The sequence below is a fragment of the Nannospalax galili genome, unplaced genomic scaffold (genome assembly GCF_000622305.1).
Source record: "Nannospalax galili isolate Female #2095 unplaced genomic scaffold, S.galili_v1.0 scaffold5, whole genome shotgun sequence".
In the NCBI taxonomy this organism is placed as follows: Eukaryota; Metazoa; Chordata; class Mammalia; order Rodentia; family Spalacidae; genus Nannospalax; species Nannospalax galili.
Genome location: NW_008353126.1, coordinates 2349836 through 2368422, shown reverse-complemented (window position 1 = coordinate 2368422; position 18587 = coordinate 2349836). Strand labels below are relative to the sequence as shown.

Sequence of the window (18587 nt, the reverse complement as noted above, 5' to 3'; positions counted from 1 at the left end):
CACAGGGGGGTGTGCAAGAGACACACAGAGCCCTTAGGCTGTCACAGCCTGTCCCCAAGGATGTAGATTGAAGGAATTTCTTGCCAAAAAGTTTTTTTTTTTTTTTTTTTTTTTTTTTTTTTTTTTTAAAAAAAAAAAAAAAAAAAAAAAAGCCAGGCTGCGCAAATTTTTTAAAAACTGTCATTTGCACACATTTCCATATTGTGCTAAGTCCTGATTCCATATTTGATTGTGTTCCAAGTTTGATTATATCCAAACTCAACCTTGAGGGCATTAGAAACATAAATGGTTTTGTATCAAATCCAAACAGTAATGGGCTTACTGTTCAGGTATGGATTCTACTTCGAGCCCCCTTTGTTCATGTAACCTCTTTTCCTTGAGTCCCATTGGGGCTGAGGGTTGTGTTGAGAGGTAGGAATTCTACTTCTGAGGAAGTCTTCCTGCTTCACCTCTTTGATGGTCATCTCCATCCAAGATAGGCTACTATCACTTGTCAGTCGTGCCTGTTCTCCCCAGCCCCGAGGCAGGCCACTCTTCCATGGTGACACTGGCCTCCCCCTTTTTTCTCATTGTCCCCACCCTTCCACCCTCATGCATGGCTGCTGTGGGTCTTGTTTTTCAAACCTCACTGTGGGAGATCCAGGCATCCTCCCTGAGCCAGCTGGCTGCTGTGCCAAGGCCTGTTCAGAGTTAATAATAATCATTAGTTGAATGGTGCTGGGGCCTTTCAGCTCCAGATCTCTAAGCACTTGCAGGCTGAGTCAGCCAGCCCTCACCTTCCCCCCCCCCCACCTTCCTGGGCTTTGGAGTGTAACAGCATGGGGAGGCACTGTGGGAAAGGAGGGTGTCAGGATTCTTGCTGTCTGGCCATGCCCGAGATAGGGACTGAAAATCCTTTCCATAAACTAATAGGCCTGAGTCCCTGAGAAAGGTTAAGGTATATAGGGAACATAGTATACTCAGCTGAGTCTAGGGGTGGCTGTTGTAGTTGATGACCCCCAACATCTAGTGCCCCTGCCCTTCTGTGTATCTGCTTTGTCTTCTGGGGGTGCTCCTGGTCCTGGTGCCACCAGCAAGTTTAGAGAATAAGGAAGCTTCTGGTTTAGTGCCCTTGTGGTTGGTACAAAGAACTTGTGGACTATGGACTGAAAGTTGCGTCAGCCTGCGAAGGCTGGGAAGGCTACTATGTAAGAGTCTCAGTTCCTAACACTGGTATGGCCATGGGCAAACCATTTGCTACTCATCTTACCTCATAGGGATGTGGTGAGGGTTAGATGAGCGAACAGATGTCAACAGGCACTGCAAGTTCAAAGCATTAAACAAATGTAAACAGTGGTGTTCTGTTCTCTCTCTTACCAAGCCTGGCTCTGTGTTTTATGCTTCCTAAGGAGGCAATAAACTGTGGATGATGATGCTCAGGGGGACCCATGTCTCAGAGAGGCTGTACTGGCCACTGTAAGAGAACGCAGTCACATTTCTCACTTTTAGATGCAAGGTCATGTCTTAACTGTTCCTGCCAGAAATGCCAGCAAGATCATAACTGCTGAGGTTTGCCCTAAAGTGTGATTTACCCAGTTTCAAGTCGCAGGGCTGAGTGCACATCTCAGAATCAGTAAAACTTCCTCCAGCTCTAATCTGAAGCATCAGGTCTTGGGGGTTTCTAGTCACAATTTATTTAAATCTCTCCCCCCAACTCAATCCTTCTAAGGGAGAGCAGGGCACACAGGATCAATAATAGTGATATTACAGGACCACGCTGACCTTCTGGTTTCCCTTCTGTACGCTCAGGCCCACACTCTAAGCACTGGGATGTGGCATTGTGAGGGACGTGGCTCCTGGCTTCCAGGGGTCCACAGCTTAAGGTTCCCTTTCCTGTTTCAGGGTCTTTGGAGTAAGGGTCTTCTCAGAATGTTTCATTGGAATTACATACACAAGCGTGCACACACCATGAAAACACATCTGTTTAAATTTTAAGTTAGAGGGAAGATACTTTCACTCCACTTTCCTGAGAACAGCAGCATTGTCTCAGAGTAGATGCAGACAAGCAGGAGCACAGAGGTCTGACCATTTGTTTTTCTTAATTGACCTGCAATCCAGGAATGAAACACTAGTCAGGCATGGTGGCATAGCCTCAGCCACTCTTGCCAGCACGGCACAAAGAAGACAAGCTGAAAGATAGGAAGACAGTGCCCCAGAACTGCCCTGGAGAAGGCTTGGAAGTAGATGGTCTCAGCACTGGTCAGAGCTTAATACAAACACGAATTACCTTTAGTGGGACAACACCACCCCAGAAGGCTTGTCCAGTCACAAATGTGGTCAGAAAATAACAGTTCAATTTTAATCCAGCTGCTATTGTCAGAATTTCCCAGATGAGTTTTTAACCTGTCTTTGAAGCAGATGAAGGAACCATTTCGGCCTAATCTATGGTATCTGAGGGGCTTTGTGTCACTGGAGTAGCCCCAGTACTACCTTTAAAATGGATTCTTGGCCATCTTCCACTGTGTTCTAAGGATGCAGTGATGCTCAAGCCCACATCAAAAGCAAATTATAACCACGTGAGGGGGCAGTGGGAGGGGAAAGCAGCACACACCTAGCTCCAGTCCTCCCCAACCTGTATATCGGATCACTTTATGTATGGCAGTGCTGAAAGGCACCTGGAAGCCCCCTCGTAGGGTTGTCATGTCCTGGCTAACTGAAGGGTGGCTGTCTCAGGCTGTAGTTCAATGCTCTTTGTGCTCCAGGCACAGACTACAAGGCCTCAGGACAGGTCTAAGTATCTTTTCCATTTGATATCTTCCACCTGTCAGTGTCTAAGCCTGACCAACTTGCTTGATTGGCAGCTTTAGCCTCCCCTTTCAAGCCCTAGGAGAGAAAGCAGTCAGCATAGACTCACTGCGGCCTAACCAAAAAAGCCAACTGTCCTTACTGCAGGACCGGAGCTTATTTTGCCATGTGGGTGGGGAAAGTGCAGCTTCACCACTGGTTGCCTGGGAGACAAGATAAGTGGTACAAATACAGAAAGGGGAGGAGTCAAGAGACCTAGTGGAAGAAGGACTAAGTTAGCCCAAGCATGGAACTCTTCATTTTCTGTTCTAAAAGGCAACTGCCACATCAGCCTTCCCTGCTCCCCGTGAAGTGCTCCATAAGAGGAATGAGGGAAAGTGTTGTATGAACCTGGCAGACCACAATTGCACATCTTCACCAGGACCTAGGGACCTTGTGGCTTCGGGGTGGAGCAGGCAGGAAGAATAGAAGAGACACAGCCATGGAAGGATGAGAGGAACACCAAAGCTCAAGCTCAGACCACACACAGGGGAGAACTGAGTAGTCTTCTCAGCCTGTTCTCTTTATCAGCATCATCCTGTTGGACAGGCTGTCAGCTACAGCAAAAACTGCAAGGATGAGAAAATATATAGATGTGGACCATGGGAGAGCTCTGACCTCAACATCTGTATTTCACTGACTGACTTGATTGTAGCTGGTGGTGAGGTGGCTCTGCTGTCCCTCCTGATGTAAGAAAGACAACTCCCCAGACAGGAGGGCTGCACGTGGCTAAGATTTCATGCACCTAAGAGATGAGGTTAATTATACAAATGTTGATTCATTTCATTTCTTCTTTCCTTACATGTTTCTTCCCTCTTTGGCCTCTTATCCAGGTACTAACCAGGCCCAACCCTGCTTAGCTTTGGATATCAGATGAGATCTGGCGCATTCAGGGTGGTATGGGTGTAGACCTCTCCCTCTTTGGAATCTACCAGAACAGTGTCCTTCCAGCAGCACCAAGAGAATAGCCAAAGACTTTGCCTGGTCAGAGTTCAGAGTCTAGTCTAGTTTCTGGTAGAATAAACAAAAAAGTGAGGATTGCATTTTTTTTTACTGTGCAGAATACTTAGCACACATGAAACAGTCAATGAGTATTAACCTACCCATTAGATAAATATGCTAGCATTTAGCCCAAGATGAAAATATACTACTACTAAGTCTTATGAAAGTGAGCTGTTTCCCACCAATTAAAAAAACCCTCCAGCCCAAGCATTTTCCCATACTACCATTAATAAGCTTGATCTAGCCTTTTAAGAGAACCCTGTAAGGCAGCAACCCACCTCTGGAACTCAGGAAATCATTATCTGCAAGCCTTAGCCCAGGTTGTGGGAATTCTAAACCCTTGCCTACTAAAGGCTCTGTGACACTTCTTTTGAGAATATGTCTCCGAGGTTAGAAAACTGTGGTCTGCTCATCAGATTAGCCTAGTGCCTGGTTTTGTGTGGTACATAAGCTAATAGCTTTTACATTTAAAACATTATTTTTTATGTATTTGAGTGTATTGCCTGCATATATGTAAGTGTACCTGTGTCGTACAATGCCCACAGAGGTCAGAAAAGGGTGTTGGACTCCCCTGGAACTAGAGTTATGGACGGCTGGGAACCAAACCTGAATCTTCTGCAAGAGCAGCCAGTGCTCCTAACCACTGAACCATTGCTCCAGCCCCTAGCTTTTACATTTTGAAATGGCTGAAAAAACTCAAAAGATCAATGTCCATAAATAAAATTTCATTGAATGCTATGTTTTGGATGTGATTTGATTATGTACCTCAAAAATTCATGTACTGGAAGCCCAGTCCCCAGTGTGGTGTGATTGAAAGAAGTAAGAGGTAAGGCCTAGTGGGAAGTAATTGGGGGCATCATCCTTAGAAGATATTAAGGTAGTTCTCATGGGACCCTGGAGAGTTCCCACAATGACAAGTTGTTATAAAAAGAACAAGCCAGATCTCTGAATCTCTCTGGCTTTCTGTCTTACTATGTGATCTCTTCTGTATGTCCTCCCATCATTGAGATGACTTCTACCATAAGACTCACCAGATGCCAACTAGGTGGGTCCACTTGATCTTGGGCTTTCATCTTCCCAAACTGTAAGCTAAGTAAACCTTTTTCCTTAAAAAATACTTTGCCTTGGACATTTTGTTATAGCAAATGGACTAATACACTGGGCCAGAACAACAGTCATTCATTTATATACTGTCTGTGGACATTTTTGCTGCTATAGCAGCACAACTGAGGTTTACTAGATGATACAGCCTATAAAGCCCCAAATGTACACTGTCTGGCTTGTAACAGAAAAAGTTTGCCACTCTCTAATCTGTCTTAATGCCAAGTTGATACAGATTTTACATTATAACAACACTTAAAAAGATTCTCTTTAGATAAATCACATCCTTTTGAGGTACACTGAACCCACCCACAGGCTGAAAAGATAAATAAACCATCCACAAGCTGTGCCAGAACAGAGACTCAAGCCAGGTTTAATGGTCATTGTCTAGTTTCAGAACCCATTGGCTCTGAGGTTTGCCAGCTTGGGTATACACAGTTGGGGGAAGAGTCCTAGACACAGGAGAAGGAAGTACAGAGGTAAGAACATACACAAAACTGGAAAATTGGCTTTGTTCTCTCCAGATGGGGTCTACCCTCTCCTGGCCTCTTCCAGGGAGCCCCATAAATACAGCAAAGAAAAAGATCACAAATAATTACTTAAGACTATAGAGCCCTGTCACATTCTGTCTCCAGAGACATCTGCTTTCTGGGAGACATGGTTTATGGGTGCAAGATGGGGTGAGGAGGTGATCGCTCAGCCTTTCCTTATATCCACACCTGACAGCCCCCCCCAGGTTCTAGTGGACTATATATGTGGATATTGACACACACCCTTCCTGCAAGGAGAAAGCTACCTTTGGGTTAAATGAACTGCAACCATAGGAAGTGACTAATCAGTTATATCTCCTGGTGAGTAATCAGGTACATCCTCCAGGTGTCTCAAACTTGGGCCCAAGTTAGTGGATACAGGAGGGAGAGGTAGGACTTATGAAGAAAATGGCCCTTCTGGTCCTCAGGAGCTCAGCTAGAATGCCCCAGAAGGCTAGCTTCATTTGACCTCTACTTGAAAGAGTTTCAAAGCCCTGGATGGTGTCAAGAGAGGACACTGCCACATGGAGAGAGATTTTCCCATTTCCTGATGAGTTTGAGGGTGGGGGTAGGGGTTCTATTCCTAAAGCTCTGGTGACAAAATCCTCAGAAGTCTTTGGAATACAACCAGACAGCATTTCTCTCCAACCCTTCCTTGTATATCAGGACAGTCAACACAGGAAGAGCAATTCATGGCTGCTTAGCTCTCTGCCTGTATCCTTTGGGGTCTTTCATTGATCTGGTTCTAGTTCCATGTCTTATATATGTAGTCTTTAAGGAAGGTTTCTCAGGAGTCTAAAGAACCAGTTAGAGCCTCACCACTCCTTAGTCTTCAACCTATGCCCCCCTGTAACTCCAGCCTCTGTAGAGAAGTGATTCAGAGCCATGGAGGTAATGGGTGAGGGTTCAGGGTGTTCAGAAATCAAAGAACAAGAGATTGCATTTGAGGAGCCTGGCATGGTCACTGTCTCTCCTACAGTGCAAGAAAATTGTATGTGAGAAGTTGTGCACACAGGTGGAGGCTGTTCTGGAAGTGGTGGCATTAGAGGGGGCTACAGATTCACTGTCCTGGTGGAGGTCAAGGTGCTGGTGTGCATGCATACCTATGAGCATGCATACCTATGAGCATGCAACTACTTGAGGGGAATTGCTGCACCTCTCTCTTGACAAAACTAGGTTACTAATAAAGGATGGACAGCAGCCTTGAGATCCCAGGAGCAGACAAAAGGAAAATGTTAACTTCGAGTTCTCTTCCCCAGTCTTAATAAGCAGCTTAACAGGTCCTCCTAGGAAGCAGCCCTCACCCACAGGTAAACAACACCTCTTAGAACCTAAAAAGCAGGTCAGGAAACTAGAAGATCTGGACAATTTCCAACAGACATGTAACAAGGGAAAGAAAAGACACTGGAAAAGACCAACATCAGGGAACATTTTTGTCTTTGCCCTGCTCACCCTCCCCTCCTACCAAAGCTCAGAGCAGCTGCCTCCAGGCCTGCAGGACAGTCAAAGGGAAAAGCTTAGGGGGGCAGACATCTCCTCACACAAAGCATTCTGCGTACCTGGATGGAACCTAAGGCTGGGTTTGCTGTTAAGTTCCTCCTCTGACAATCACAACTGCACAGACCTCTGGCTGAGAGAAATGGGGCAGTGGAACTTTCCTTCTGAAAGTTTAGTGCCACTGATGCCTCTAGCACAAGACTGCCTGGAGCTTGGTGGGAAGGGAAGGGCTCTAAGCCACGCTCCACACTGTCTTTCTCAAAGACAACTCAGTTCTAACCCCTCAGTTGCCAAGATCCCATGCTGTGGCTTTGCAGTAGGAGCAGAGCAGCCTTGGTAGCACAGAAAAGGTACATCTTGGGTCTGGGCTATCTCCAGACCTGATTTAACAAGCAAGACCAGACTTTCTTGGGCTCTTCCCTTTGCAGAGAAGCATATATAGTAAACCCAAAATGCCACCTGAGTTGATTAGCAGACTGACTGAAGAGATGGCAGACACAGAAAATCAGGTAGGTCCAGCAGGCTGCTACATCAAAGAGGCTGGTTTTCCCTCATCCCTTCTGGTGAGAGTAGCCTTCGTGCTACATCTGTGCAGGCACCCATACAAGCTCTGCCTTCAGCAGTCCCTAGCCTGGTCTGGCACACAGACACTGGGAGTCAAAGACTAACCAAAGGTTTTCCCCAGACAGAGAATTAGCCTACCTGGAGTTCATTCTCCATCTACAAGTTTTGTGCTGTGACAGAGACCCCTTAGTTCATTGCGTACCCATCTGTGCCACTTGTCCCAGGACAAGGCACAGAAACCACAGCCTACATTGCTGCCATAACTAACAGGCAAGATCCACCTACTCAGGGCTCCTGGGGAAAGGAGGCAGCTTCAGTGGGAAGTCTCCCAGCAGCTTTGGGGAGTGTTATTGATCCAGGTCTCAGCCTTTCCCTGACTCATTTTCCAAAGGTTTCCAATTCCCTAGCTGTGACTTCCTGACCAAAGAAAGTACTGCAGCTTCCCGACGTGGCTCCTGTGGAGGCTCCCCCAACACACACAACTTCACAGGTGTGGGTGGGCAGAGACAGAACAAATTTGTTTTTCAAATGTTTTTTCTCTTAAGGAGCTAGGGATGACCTCAAAAAAGTTTAAGGAATCTGCTCTTCCCCTCACCCCTTTCCTCATTCCCATCCAACTCAGACGTGTTCCTCCTCCTCTTCTACCACATTGAGAATTGCCAAGGCTCTGGGTAGGGGTGTGGCGTCTGCCTGAGGATTAATATATCCATATGCAAAACTCACAGCATCCACACCCTCCTTGGGGTCTTGCCTGCTGTCCGTGCCCATGACCAATTCCCTGGTGGTCAGGAGGAACCCACTCCCTTGGGCAGCCAGCCCTCTCTTCCATCCCCTCATATCATTCAGGGGTGCACTACCTCTCCTGGGGCAGAACCTCCCCACCAACCTATCCTGCTCACACCACAATGGGCGTATCAGAGAAGACCGAGCTGACCGACTCTGGATCTGACATTCTCCGTTGGCCCTTGCCTGTTGCCTCGGGCACCGGCAGAGTGTTGCCTGGCTTGAGTTTGCCATTTTGACCCTGCCCAGGTCCAGCAGGTTCCAGGAAGGCCACCCGCCTATCAAAACCATCATCTTTGTCCCCACCAGCAATAGGATCGTGGTTGGGTGTGGTACTAAGCATAGAAGAGCTGAGGCTATCTCCTTGATGGCTGGAAGGCTTCTCTACACCCCGGCACCAACATCGACAAGGAGTGAGATACAGGTAAATGAGGACCAGGACCACACTGAGAATACAACCCACCAGGGTGGTATAGGCTGTGTTGAGGGTGTCATGGTGTCCGTGCAAGGTGAAGTTGTACACTTTCAACTCCACAGACAGTGTCTCATTGAAAGTCTCCCCCACAGCGTAGCAGGTATACACACCCCCATCCTCAACCTGCACCTTTTCAAAATGAAGACTACCATCCTTAGACACTGTCACTGTGCCATTGGCCCCCTGATTTAGCACCCGTTCATTGCTTGGTGTCACCCACACTTTGGTCATCCCTTGCTGCTTGGTGTCACATGTGATGGTCAAGGCGTCCCCCAGGTGAGCCTCCCAGGCACTCTCCTTGTACTCGCTGCAATTGAAGAAATCCAGACTGAAGACATTGTGCAGTTTCTTGGAATGCATGCAGTAGAGATCCTCCTGGAAGTCCATCACAGAACTCAGCTGTCTATACTGCCAGTGAGAAAACAGCTGGTAGAGCTTGCAGTCGCATTCCAGGGGGTTGTTATGCAGGTACAAACCATTCTTGACCCAGGCTGGCAGCTTCTGCAGGTCAGTCAGCGGCAACTTCTTCAGCTTGTTGGAGGAGAGATCCAGGAGTATCAGTTTGGGTAATTTGTTTCCTTCCTTGATCAGTTCCAGAGGGAAGCGGGAGATCTGGTTCTGGCTCAAGTAGAGTTTCTGCAGCTGGGCCATGTCCTCGAAAGCATATCGGTCCACCACGCCGATGTGGTTATTGTAGAGCAGCAGCACCTCCAGGGCTTGCAGATCACTGAATAAGAACTCATCCAGCGTATGAAGCTGGTTGGAGGAGAGGTCCAGGTAGCGCAGCTTGGGTACCGGGATAAAGGCCTCAGAGGAGATGAAGTTCAGGTGGTTGTGGCTCAGCAGCAAGGTGTGCAGGTTGGTCAGACGGGTAAGGGTCCACTCGGCCCGTAGACGGCTCAGGTTGTTGTGGCTGAGGTCCAATAATGCTGTGTAGCTGGGCAAGGAGTGGGGCACATTGAGCAGTTGCTGTTTGGAGCAGCTGAGGATGTTGCTGGCGCACAGGCAGTTGGTAGGACAGCTAACCACACGGCCAGCCCTGGCTACCTCAAAGAGGAGCAGGAACAAGGACAGCAGCAGGAGCCAGAGGCCTCTCAGGTCACGCTGGGGTTGCATAGTGTCACTAGGGAGGGCGAGGAAGGCCACAAGAAGATCTGGGAGGGAGTCACCCCGGCATGTTCTGGTAGAGGATGGAAGGGTCACTTTCACTACAGGCTTGGAAGAAAGAATGGGTTTGTAGTCACCCAGGACTTTGGAGGGAAGGGCCACCACTCCCACTTTCCCCTCCCATCCCTTCCTCCAGCCCCCTGGGCGCGGAGAGAAGGGAACGGGTCCCTGGTAGTTCCCAGGAACGGTGCAGGGAGACAGTGAGCTCAAAATATTGGGTACTAGAAAACGTGGCACAATGTGGGGTCGCGGATGGAGGATAAGGGTATAAACAACCTGTCCCTTGCAAGGGAGCGGGGTGTCACTGGGACTGCACCCGCTAGGTTTGGAGGCGGGGTCAGCTGGGCCTTTCAGGAGGAGCTGAGGGAAGGTCAACAGGCTGGGTAGGGCGCATCCCGGTGGGGCTGAAGGTTCCCCGGGCCTGTGGCGCGGGCTCCCTCCCCGGAACCTCGGGTCACTGCACCTGCTCGGCGAGGATGCGTCTCATCCCATGGCCAGTCCCGGAGCTCCGCCGCGGCCTCCCCCTCACTGGCCGGCCTGTCTCGGCGCCCGTCTTACGCAGGGGCCCGCGCCCGGCGACATCGCCTCCAGGGAACTTGCGGGGCTCCGCGCTGCACAACGCGCCGCTGCCTCGACCGCTGCGCCAAACGGCGGAGCCCACCTAGCACGGCTGCCGCCTCCGGATCCGTGGTCCCGGGCTTGCAGTGTCGGGAGCTGGAGCCGCGGCGATCCGAGCCGAGGGAGCAGCGTGGGGGCAGCGAGCACCGCGCGCGCGCGCCCGTCACTGCCGGAGCCTCGGGGCGCGTGCGCGGCGGGGGCGGGGCGCACGTGCGTGTGTTTGTTTCCCCGCGCTCCTGGCGGACTCCCGGGGTCCCTAGCCTGAGTCTGCGGGCCGAGTCATCGTCTCAAGTGCGCTCGTTCTAGGCTCTGAGCTGGTGATGGAAAGTGTCAGGAGGATCCGGGCCCCTAAGCGCCTCTCCTCCGCTCACCTTCCTCCATCGCCCTCATCCCTACCGCCCCACGCGCCCCCCGACTAGTTCCCTTCTTCCTATCCAACCCCCCCTGTCAGGAAAAGTAAGTCTAATTGGAGTGAATTTGCTGGAGCCAGTGAACTGACTCCGGGGCAAGAAGCGTCACGCGTCTTCCAAATTAAAGAAATCTGGCTCAACTCCGCCTTGTGAGTGTTGGCGGGAAATGCATTAGTCACGTTTTTTTTTTTTTTTTGAGTTTTATCCAGTTTTCTTTCTGGAGCAGTGAAGTCCCCCAAATTTCGGGAAGAGCTTTGTTTTTGTTTTGTTTCCCTCCAGTCTTGATGCGACTAGCCCATAAACCTTGGGGTACCATTGAAGAGCACGATCCATAGCCTGCAAACCAACTGGGGATGAGTAGGGAGGCGTGTCTGTTGGGTCTTCAGACTCTTGCCTCTGAGATCCTTCTATAGACACCCCATTGCAGGTCTCCCACTTGTCTTCTTGAACCAGTACTTTCTGATTGGGGAGCAATTCTAGTAGTTTCTTTATTAACTTAATTCTCAAATGAAGGCCAGTGGTGGGGGTAGAGGTGTCGTCTCTAGGGTGACCGCTTAAGAAAACCCCCCACAGAGAAGGTATTCACCAGTGTATGTAAATTGATGGTTGGGAGCAGAGTGTAAGAAGACTTTATTCTTGAGATAGTGGACGCTGAGTGAGAAATTACCATGAAGGTATTCACCAGTGTATGTAAATTGATGGTTGGGAGCAGAGTGTAAGAAGACTTTATTCTTGAGATAGTGGACGCTGAGTTAGAAATTACCATTTTTTTTTTTTCTTTCTAGTCGCTTACAATAGTAAGGTCAAGACTGAAATTATTGTCTGGATAGATTAGCCTGCCAAGAGTTTTAAAAAGAAAGAATTTATATCTGTCATATATGTTTTACCACGAACTTAAGTGGATCTTTGTTTTTTGTTTTTTTGTTTTTTTCCAGTTCATTTCAGGCATGGGTGAAAAGTCAGGAGTGTTCCTTTTTGGAAGAGAGGGAAAGAAGAATCCAGAAATCAATTGCATCACTGCATAACACAGTTTTGTTGGTCAGTGATTCTGGAGAAGTATGCTTGGTAGACCTGGCCCAGAGGTTTCTGAAGCAGTTATGGGTAGGTGTCAGATGGAGCTGGTCACTGGAAGATTTGACTGGGACCAGAGGGTCAGCTTCCACAATGACACACATAGATCCCTCATGCAGCTGGCTATTGGCAGAAAACATCAGTGACTCTCCAAGGCCTGTCACAAGACTGCTTAAGAGCCCTCACAAGCCATCCTCCCTCAGAACAAGAGATTCAAGAGTGTGCAAGACAGAAGTCACAATGACTTAGCTCTTTGAAGTACTGCCTGTTACAAGCCCTGATTCAAGATGGAAGGACACTCTACAAGGGCATGAATTACAGGAAAGGATTATTGGGGGCCATTTTGGGGCTGTCATCACACATATCATCTCTGAAATGGCATCTCCTTTTTAATTTTGAAGAATTTCAATCATACCAAAATTATACAATGAACTGCTGTATATCCATCATCCTTATTCAATAATTGTCAAGGAAACACTATCATTGTACTTTACACAAATATCACTGAAAAATAATGCTCTCCTTACCTCCTTTACCCTCCCCCATAGTCCTTTAGACCCCACATTCTAGGCTTCATCTCTTCCTAGCTTTTTCCCCTTTCTACTGTGTTTAAAAGATAGGAGAGAGACAGAAAGAAAGCAAAAGGCCCCTTTATGAAACATCTGTTTCAAAAATTGGTATTTATAATTTGGAAGGATCATCCCAGATATAATCCTTAGTCTCTTTTTTTTTTTTCATCTCATCTGCCTTTAAAAAGTTTTAATGTGCATACAGATCACTAGAGGATCTTGTTAACACAGATTCTGAATCACTAGGTAGCAAGGGTCTAGAAATGTGCTATTCAAATGGGTAGCCATTAATCATACATGGCTATTTGAATTAATTACAATTAAATAACATTATAAATCACATCTTCAGTATTCCTAGCACCATTGAAAATGCTCAGTAGTGACATGTAGCTAGCTACCAGTTGAGCAAGGCATTGTCACAAAGTCCTTTGGATAACCCTGGTATAGAGAGTTGACTCTTAATAACTCTTCCACAGCTGCGTTTTAGACCAGAGCAACTATCTACTAATTCACAACAAAAGAGAAACTGTGCAAGATAAATAGCAACAGATTATTTATAGTGAGCATTTATTTCCTCTTGCTGGAATAGATCAACTCAGTGTGCCTAAATACAACTTGAAAGATTACTTGGTTAGCTCAGGACTGGAGCACCAGGGGTTAGGAGACTAGATGAGTTGCCTTCCTCCATACTAGAAATATATATTTTTTTCTTTTGGACTGGCAGAGACCATTAAAATCAAAGCAAAGAATGGTGGAGAAGGATACCCTATTAAGAAGCTAACTTTTGGCTCCTTTTTATATTTACCTATTTATTTTTTATTAAGTTTTGGTTTTTTGAAACAGGGTCTCCTTTAGCCCCAGCTGGCCTGGAACTCACTATGTAAACCAGGCTAGCCTTGATCTTAGAGATCCATCCACCTGTCTCTGCCTCTCAAATGCTAGAATTAAAGACATGTGCCACCATGCCCAGCTCTTACTTTTATTTTTGAGGCAGGATCTTATGTATCCCATGCCAACCTCCATCCACCCCAGAATTTCCTGCATGCTAGTCAAACTATCAACTGAGCTATATTCCCAGCCCCATTGGCATCTTTTAAAGGCCTCCTTCAGGTTAACTACACTTCTTTTAGAACAGTATAGTTTAGTACTGTGGGCACAGTTAGGTACTCCTTTCTGTGATTCCATTTCACATTGTAAATATGGGCTTATGGGACTTTAAAAAAAAAGTTTTTAAAGTTATTTTAGTTTTAAAAAATATTTTATTGGGGTTGGAGAGATGACTCAGCAGTTAAGAGCATTGGCCGTTCTTGCAGAAGATCTGAGTTTGAATCCCATTACCCACATGGTGGCTAACAACCATCCATAATTCCAGTTCCAGGGAATCTGACACCCTCTTTTGTCCTCTGAGGGCACTGCATAACACATTGGAAAAATAAATAATTCAATTTTTAAAAAATTATTTTATAAAATTAATTTTTCCAAAATAAAAAATAATTTAAAATGTATTTATTTATTTGTTTATGTGTATGAGTGTTATGCCTGCATGTAAGTAAGTGCATTTGTATCATGCAGTGCCCATGGAGGACAGAAGAGGGCGTTGGAACCCCTGGAACTGGAGTTACCCATGGTTGTTAGCCTCCACGTAGGTGCTGGGAACCAAACACAAGTCCTCTACAAGAGCAGCCAGCACTCTTAACTGCTAAGTCATCTCTCCAGCCCCTATTTTAGTCTTTTGAGACAGGGTCTCCCTCTATCCCCAGCTGACCTGGCACTTGCTGTGTAGATCAGGCTGGCCTCAATTTCACAGAGATCCACCTATCTCTGCCTCAGTGCTGGGATTAAAGTATACACCATCATGCCTGGCTGCTTATGGAGCTATAATATGCTACCTTTTGAAGCAGGGTCTCCCTGTAGCCCCAGCTGGCCTGGAACTTTTATGTAGACCAGGCTGGCCTCAATTTCACAGAGATCCGCCTGCCTCTGCCTCCTGAGTTCCTATTAGGCTTCCAAGTGTTCATTGACTTAACTGCTCAATTAATTGATAATAGTGTCAAATTAGCATGTTTATTATGTTAGTACCCTCAATGCCTGATGTGAGGCTAAGGACGGAACATGGGCTTGGTCTAGATGAGTTAGACCTGGTTCATGAATATGACTGTAAATATTTCACTTTATTCCACTATCTGTAAAATGGGACAGTGTATTTTATCTGAACTTACATCATATTCTAAAGACCAAATGAGCTAACAGCTGTGAATGATTTATCACTTTTAATTTTTTTTTATCCTGTTTTTTCTCAATGACAATTAGGAGGTGCTCTTGTTTCCATAGCAACATATGTCAGCATACTTTGCACAGTTGTTTTCTGTCTTGGTCTTACATCTTTGGTGTTGTGGGTTGGGGACATTTGCTCAAGCTCAAGCTTTCTCTCTCTCTCCCTTTCTCCCCTAACCAGTTTTTCTAATTTTAAAATAGAAAATTTAAATATTTTAAAAGATTTACTCATTTTTATTTTATGTATGTGTGTGCCTGAGTGTACGTATATGTACCATGTGCATGCAGGTGCTCCCAGAGACCAGGGAAGGGCATCAGAGTCCCTGCAGCTGGAGTTACGGGCGATTGTGAGCTATCTGATTTGGGCATTGGGAACGAAACGAGGGTCCTCTGTAAGAGCAATAAGTGCTCTTGACTGCTGAGCCATCTCTCTGACCCCCAAACTTAAATATTTTAAGTGTTTTTTTACATTTTGTGGTGAACCTAAGAGGTTTTAGTATTAATGGCAATTTTTGTGTTCTTGGAGCAGCTCCAAAAGAAGGTATCGTGGAGTACTTAGCAAAAAAGATGAGTATAGTGCTAAGAATTGCTTAAAAGGCTAATGTTTTAGCCCGCTCCATTGGGTTGAGCCCTTCCTATATGAAGAAGCTCACCTGTGTTTCCATTTTTGTATTGTCCCTGATGGTGCTTTTTCTGGGGAATTTCTGTGGCCACTTCCCCACCTCACAAATTATCACTCATTTCCTTTTCCCCTTTAACTTTTTAACTTGCTCCTGAGCATGCCCGTAACATTGATTTATTTCCCATCCTAGAGGCACATATTTCCCTCTTTTTAGATGATTGCTGTCACACCTCTTTGTCACTCCTTACCTTTGTAACTTCAACTGTGCACACTTCTTGGAAACTATTGGTGGTCTTCAGAAACCAGAAAGATGTACATATTAACTGGGGCTGAAGAGGAATCACTGGTGTGGGTCAGGCAGGTGCCAGAGATGTCGTCCAGTGCTCTAGGCTCATCAGGTTTGTCCAATCAATCTAATGGTACTTTGTTTAATCTAAAACTCTTCAGATTCAGGGCTATCCTGCCCTCGGTATTGTTCCAAGTGACTAAATTATGAACATTTTCTTGACTTTTGACACCCACATGTGGACATCTCAAAATAGTCCTGAACTTAATCATTAGGTAGATAGTTGGAAATATGTCTGAAAACTTCATGGTTCAAAATGTTATCTCATTCCTGAAGGGCAGGATTCTACTACCACAGTCTCCCTGCGCATGGCCAGACATCCCAGAGGTAGAGGACCAGTTCAAGTCATCATTATGAACAAGAATCCCTATAGCTCGGCCGTACAATCCTCTGGAAGGAGTTTGGCTAATTTTTTTTTCCATTAAGGATTTTTGTGATAAACCTGAAAATATTTTTCTTTTCCTGTTCATACAACCCTCTGTTTTTATTTCTGAAGACTTTTAAGTCTAAAACTAAATCCTAGCTAATGTTGGGATGTCTTGGCTAATTTTCATATTATACAAATCCTTGACTAGTTTGTGCTGTGTTTGGAAAGCTAATATTCCTGTTTAGGAAACTGATGCTATTATAACTTGAAGAGATAAACTTGTTAAACAAATACTTAAGGATTTTTCTCCCTGACTTGTGACCATTTGATTAACTCTGCACAAATAGATCTTTCTCATTTAATCATACTTCCTGAGTCCAACTCATTTATGTTTGAGGTATTTCAACCACTGCTCTTAACTGATTATCGTATTAACTATAATATTGGCTGGTCTGGCCCTTACCTATCTAGTAAGAGAACTTTAGACTACTCACGTTACAAGGATGTTAGCGGTCAAGTTCACAAGCTAGCTAGTGGTGGGATAAGAGCCTAGAGAGAGGAAGGGTCACTACGGCTTAAAGTACAGTCTCTGCAGCCAGGCTTCTTGGTATTGGATCTTGGCTCTGCTTCTCACTGTGTGATTTGAACAAGCTACTCAGTCTATAATATAGAGAAAATAAGAACACCTGCTTAATGAGGTTGTGAGACTTTAACAAATCTATATATTCCAACGGTCTCAACAAGCAGTACCTACTACATATATAAAGAAGTAGGACTGGGCTGTCCTTGCTCTTTTAGTTTTTCAACAGTTTCAAATATGTGTATAATGAATTTTAGTCATTTTCACACATACACCCATTACCCTCTCTTATCCTGCCTCCTCCCCCTAAAACCCCTCTTCTTCCCAATGAGCCCCCTCCTACTTTTATGTGTATGTGTGACCCACCTAGTTTAATTAGGGTTGCCTACATAAGCATGAGTGGGAAATTATCTACTGGAGCATGGGCAACTTATCAGTGGCTGAAAATCTGAAGAAAGTGACTTCCCCTCTTCCCTCAGCCACCATTAACTGTCAATAGTCCCTCAAGGAGAGGTGGGGCCTCATGAACCCTTCCCGTTTCCACGATGAAATGTTGATGGACCCACTCTTGTGTAGGTCTCATGTGCTTTACCATAGCCTCGGTGACTCCTAATGTACTATTAGACTTTTAAGGACAATGCCAAATAGACAGAATAGGGGAAAAGCTGTGATCCGTGGCCTGCTCTCCAGTGTCTCACACTCCAGGGTCCCAGTGGAGCTTATGGACAGAGCAAAGTTCTAGGTATTGAAGAATGGGAAGCTAGGATTGGGAAGCCACAAGGAAGTCACAGTACAGATTTTAATTGAGTGAGCAGGACCTAGAGCTATCAGTCAGTTCTGCTTATTTGTAAGAAGGCTGAGTATTCCCACAGGTCCAGATCCTCAGAACACAGAGCAGTTCCTTTAAGACTGCAGGCAAAGGACCTCCTGCTGTATTCCATTTGGGTTAGGCCAGAGCTGCAGTATCCACATCAGTTCTGGGAAGCTCATTTACAGTCTGGAGCACAGCCAGAGGTCGTTGATGGAGCAGAGCACAGTCCAGTAATCATATCATATGCATTTGCTCACAAACATCTGTCGAGTCCCTAGGGCAGAGCATAACATTACATGCTTCAGGGTGAGGCTGCGTAAAGTGGGATGCAAATACACTTTGGAAATAGTTTGTTTTTTTTTTTTTCCCCTCTAAGGCCTGGAAAGCAAGATATGTGGATTCTATTCAATTTAACAAGCACCTATCAACTGTCTTTTAAATTTAGGATTCTGTGTAGGTTGGTATGGCTTTTGGGGTCTAGTAAAAAGATCACTGGATTGACTTAATTCTAGTTTTACTCCTGTCACATAGCTGTGTGACTATGAATAAATTACTCTGGGTCTCAGTTTTCTCACATATAAAGTAAAATTTATAGCTTGTTTATTAGAAGTCAAATTGCAGTGCTCCAGACCTAATGACTCGGAATTTTCATAGGAAGACCCTGTGAAGCATTTTCATCATCAGGGAAGTTGGGAAATGCTACCTCTGATGCCAACATTCTCTGGCTCTGGGCTTCAAACTGTCTACATCAGAATGTCCAAGGAACTTATAAAGTTCCAAGGCCCACCCCAGACTTGCTTAGAATGCTGCAAATCTTTCTTTAGTGTGATCCTAGATGATTCTCCCAGATGATTCTTTGGATCCCCAAACTTAAGAACTACTATTACAGAATTTTGTGGGGATTAAATGAAAATGTTTGGGGAAACTTTGATAGGTTAAGCACAAGAGCAGACTGAGCATGGGAATACATCATTATA

The 18587-nt window shown here is 45.8% G+C and overlaps 2 protein-coding genes across 3 annotated transcripts in view; one reads left to right on the top strand and one right to left on the bottom strand.

Annotated features, from left to right (window-relative positions):
* Positions 1–4942, top strand: part of LOC103747838 (cytochrome b561 domain-containing protein 1) — a 10138-nt gene extending 5196 nt beyond the window's left edge. Inside the window, exon 4 of the transcript XR_003846640.1 lies at positions 4371–4942. The gene's annotated coding sequence lies outside the window, so the exon portion shown is untranslated. The remainder of the gene's footprint in view (positions 1–4370) is intronic.
* A 341-nt stretch (positions 4943–5283) lies between these two features.
* Amigo1 (adhesion molecule with Ig like domain 1) lies at positions 5284–10753 on the bottom strand. Of its 2 annotated transcripts, none has more exons than XM_008850391.1 (2): positions 10406–10753; positions 5284–9955 (listed from the first exon to the last, which is right to left on the bottom strand). In XM_008850391.1, the coding sequence occupies exon 2, from the start codon at positions 9889–9891 to the stop codon at positions 8413–8415; it is 1479 nt and encodes a 492-aa protein (XP_008848613.1). In that variant the 5' UTR covers positions 9892–9955; positions 10406–10753; the 3' UTR covers positions 5284–8412. The 2 variants fall into 2 exon arrangements, with proteins under 2 accessions (XP_008848613.1, XP_008848611.1); XM_008850389.2 differs by having other exon boundaries at positions 5284–9990; positions 10406–10727.
* Positions 10754–18587: the final 7834 nt, after the last annotated feature.

What these genes read in the sequence shown, in the direction of transcription:
- Amigo1 (XM_008850389.2), bottom strand. Translation starts at nt 10,429, where the DNA reads ATGAGACGCATCCTCGCCGAGCAG. An exon ending in GACGCATCCTCGCCGAGCAG is followed by an intron (nt 9,991 to 10,405) that starts GTGCAGTGACCC and finishes CTTTCTTCCAAG; the next exon opens with CCTGTAGTGAAAGTGACCCT.